The sequence below is a fragment of the Corvus brachyrhynchos genome, unplaced genomic scaffold (genome assembly GCF_000691975.1).
Source record: "Corvus brachyrhynchos isolate BGI_N302 unplaced genomic scaffold, ASM69197v1 scaffold1290, whole genome shotgun sequence".
Lineage (NCBI taxonomy): Eukaryota > Metazoa > Chordata > Aves > Passeriformes > Corvidae > Corvus > Corvus brachyrhynchos.
This window is the reverse complement of record NW_008235778.1, coordinates 39,469-42,556: the sequence shown is the minus strand read 5'-3', so window position 1 is coordinate 42,556 and position 3,088 is coordinate 39,469. Positions and strand designations below refer to the sequence as shown.

The following is a 3,088-nucleotide window of genomic DNA, read 5'->3' as shown; positions in this document are numbered from 1 at the left end:
GTGTGTTGCAGGGGTTTTGGTGTGTTCTCTGTGAGTTCAGGGTTATTGTGGGGTGTTTCAGGGGTTTTGGGGTGTTCTCTGTGAGTTCAGGGTTATTTTGGGGTGTTTCAGGTGTTTTGGGGTGTTCTCTGTGTGTTCAGGGTTATTTTGGGGGTGTTTTAGGGTGTTTGTTTTAGGGGCTGTTCCAGGGTTGTCTGGGGGTATTTTTTGTTATTTTGGGGTTATTTCAGGGTGTTTTGGGTTATTTGGGGTTATTTTAGGGTGATTTGGGTTATTTTAGATCATTTTATGATATTTTAGGGTGGTGTGGGGTATTTGGGATTATTTTAGGGTGTTTTGGGTTATTTTAGATCATTTTATGATATTTTAGGGTGGTTTGGGGTATTTGGGATTATTTTAGGGTGTTTTGGGTTATTTTAGATCATTTTATGATATTTTAGGGTGGTGTGCGGTATTTGGGATTATTTTAGGGTGTTTTGGGTTATTTTAGATCATTTTATGATATTTTAGGGTGGTGTGCGGTATTTGGGATTATTTTAGGGTGTTTTGGGTTATTTTAGATCATTTTATGATATTTTAGGGTGGTGTGCGGTATTTGGGATTATTTTAGGGTGTTTTGGGTTATTTTAGATCATTTTATGATATTTTAGGGTGGTGTGCGGTATTTGGGATTATTTTAGGGTGTTTTGGGTTATTTTAGATCATTTTATGATATTTTAGGGTGGTGTGCGGTATTTGGGATTATTTTAGGGTGTTTTGGGTTATTTTAGATCATTTTATGATATTTTAGGGTGGTGTGCGGTATTTGGGATTATTTTAGGGTGTTTTGGGTTATTTTAGATCATTTTATGATATTTTAGGGTGGTGTGCGGTATTTGGGATTATTTTAGGGTGTTTTGGGTTATTTTAGATCATTTTATGATATTTTAGGGTGGTGTGCGGTATTTGGGATTATTTTAGGGTGTTTTGGGTTATTTTAGATCATTTTATGATATTTTAGGGTGGTGTGCGGTATTTGGGATTATTTTAGGGTGTTTTGGGTTATTTTAGATCATTTTATGATATTTTAGGGTGGTGTGCGGTATTTGGGATTATTTTAGGGTGTTTTGGGTTATTTTAGATCATTTTATGATATTTTAGGGTGGTGTGCGGTATTTGGGATTATTTTAGGGTGTTTTGGGTTATTTTAGATCATTTTATGATATTTTAGGGTGGTGTGCGGTATTTGGGATTATTTTAGGGTGTTTTGGGTTATTTTAGATCATTTTATGATATTTTAGGGTGGTGTGCGGTATTTGGGATTATTTTAGGGTGTTTTGGGTTATTTTAGATCATTTTATGATATTTTAGGGTGGTGTGCGGTATTTGGGATTATTTTAGGGTGTTTTGGGTTATTTTAGATCATTTTATGATATTTTAGGGTGGTGTGCGGTATTTGGGATTATTTTAGGGTGTTTTGGGTTATTTTAGATCATTTTATGATATTTTAGGGTGGTGTGCGGTATTTGGGATTATTTTAGGGTGTTTTGGGTTATTTTAGATCATTTTATGATATTTTAGGGTGGTGTGCGGTATTTGGGATTATTTTAGGGTGTTTTGGGTTATTTTAGATCATTTTATGATATTTTAGGGTGGTGTGCGGTATTTGGGATTATTTTAGGGTGTTTTGGGTTATTTTCTTTGTGTCACCACCTTTGGGGTGTCCTCAACTCCTTCCTGGTGGGACCTCAGTGTCCACGTCCTGAAGGACCCCAATATCTAAGAGGGACTCCAACATCAAGAGGGACTCCATCATCTGGGGAACCCCAACATCTGGGTTCTTCCCCATCTTCCTGAGAGGACTCAAGTGACCAGAACTGGACGATGACCACGATGACCTTGGAGATCTTCGTGTCACCACCTTTGGGGTGTCCCCAACTCCTCCCTGGTGGGACCCCAAAATCTGTGGGGACCTCAAAACCCAGGAATGTCCCCTCTTGCCATGGGACACCCAGAACGGGACAATGACCACGATGACCTTGGAGATCTTCGTGTCACCACCACTGGGATGTCCCCAACTCCTCCCTGGTGGGACCTCAGTGTCCAGGTCCTGAAGGACCCCAACATCTGAGAGGGACCCCAAAACCTGGGAATACCCCACAACTGGACAATGACCACGATGACCTTGGAGATCTTCGTGTCACCACCACTGGGATGTCCCCAACTCCTCCCCCTGTGGAACCCGGCCACCATTCCAAGGACTGTCCCCGTTTTTCCAGGGGTTGTCCCCATTTTTCCAGGGGTTGTCCCCTGTTTTCCAAGGATTTGGGAACTCACGGCCGCCGACGCCAAGGCCGGGCAGGGCGCTGGGGATCTCCATGCCGTGCTTGCACTTCTCGGCATCCAGCAGGAGATCGAAGCAGCCGGTGCCGGCCGGGGCCAGCTGGCCCAGCATGATGTTCTCGGACACGCCCTTCATGGGGTCACTCTCGCCGTGGGCAGCTGCCTCCATCAGGACATCCACCTGGAGGGGCATGGGGACACCCCAAAATCAGCCTTGGAACCCCAAAATTGGCCTTGGAACCTCAAAATCCTTCAAAACCCTTGATATCCTTCAAATCCTATAAAATGTCCACGGAATCCCCAATTTCAGCCCCAAAACCCTTTCATGGGGTCACTCTCGCCATGGGCAGCTGTGTCCACCTGGAGGGCCATGGGGACACCCCAAAATCAGCCTTGGAACCCCAAAATCCTTCAAAACCCTCGATAGCCTTCAAAATGTCCCCAAATCCTATAAAATGTCCCCAAATCCTATAAAACGTCCACGGAATCCCCAATTTCAGCCCCAAAACCCTTTCATGGGGTCACTCTCGCCATGGGCAGCTGTGTCCACCTGGAGGGCCATGGGGACACCCCAAAATCGGCCTTGGAACCCCAAAATCAGCCTTGGAACCCTAAAATCCTTCAAAACCCTCAATATCCTTTAAAATGTCCCCAAATCCTATAAAACGTCCCCAAATCCTATAAAACGTCCACGGAATCCCCAATTTCCCCAAATCCTATAAAACGTCCCCAAATCCTATAAAACGTCCACGGAATCCCCAATTTC

At 43.7% G+C, this 3,088-nt stretch overlaps 1 protein-coding gene across 1 annotated transcript in view; it reads right to left on the bottom strand.

Moving 5' to 3' along the window:
* Window positions 1-2,030: 2,030 nt before the first annotated feature.
* Window positions 2,031-3,088, bottom strand: part of LOC103611412 (RNA polymerase II subunit A) — a gene marked incomplete at its 5' end in the record, with an annotated part of 39,592 nt that continues 38,534 nt past the window's right edge. Inside the window, one exon of the mRNA XM_017727188.1 lies at window positions 2,031-2,503. Within this exon, the coding sequence (XP_017582677.1) occupies window positions 2,180-2,503 (324 nt within the window). The remainder of the gene's footprint in view (window positions 2,504-3,088) is intronic.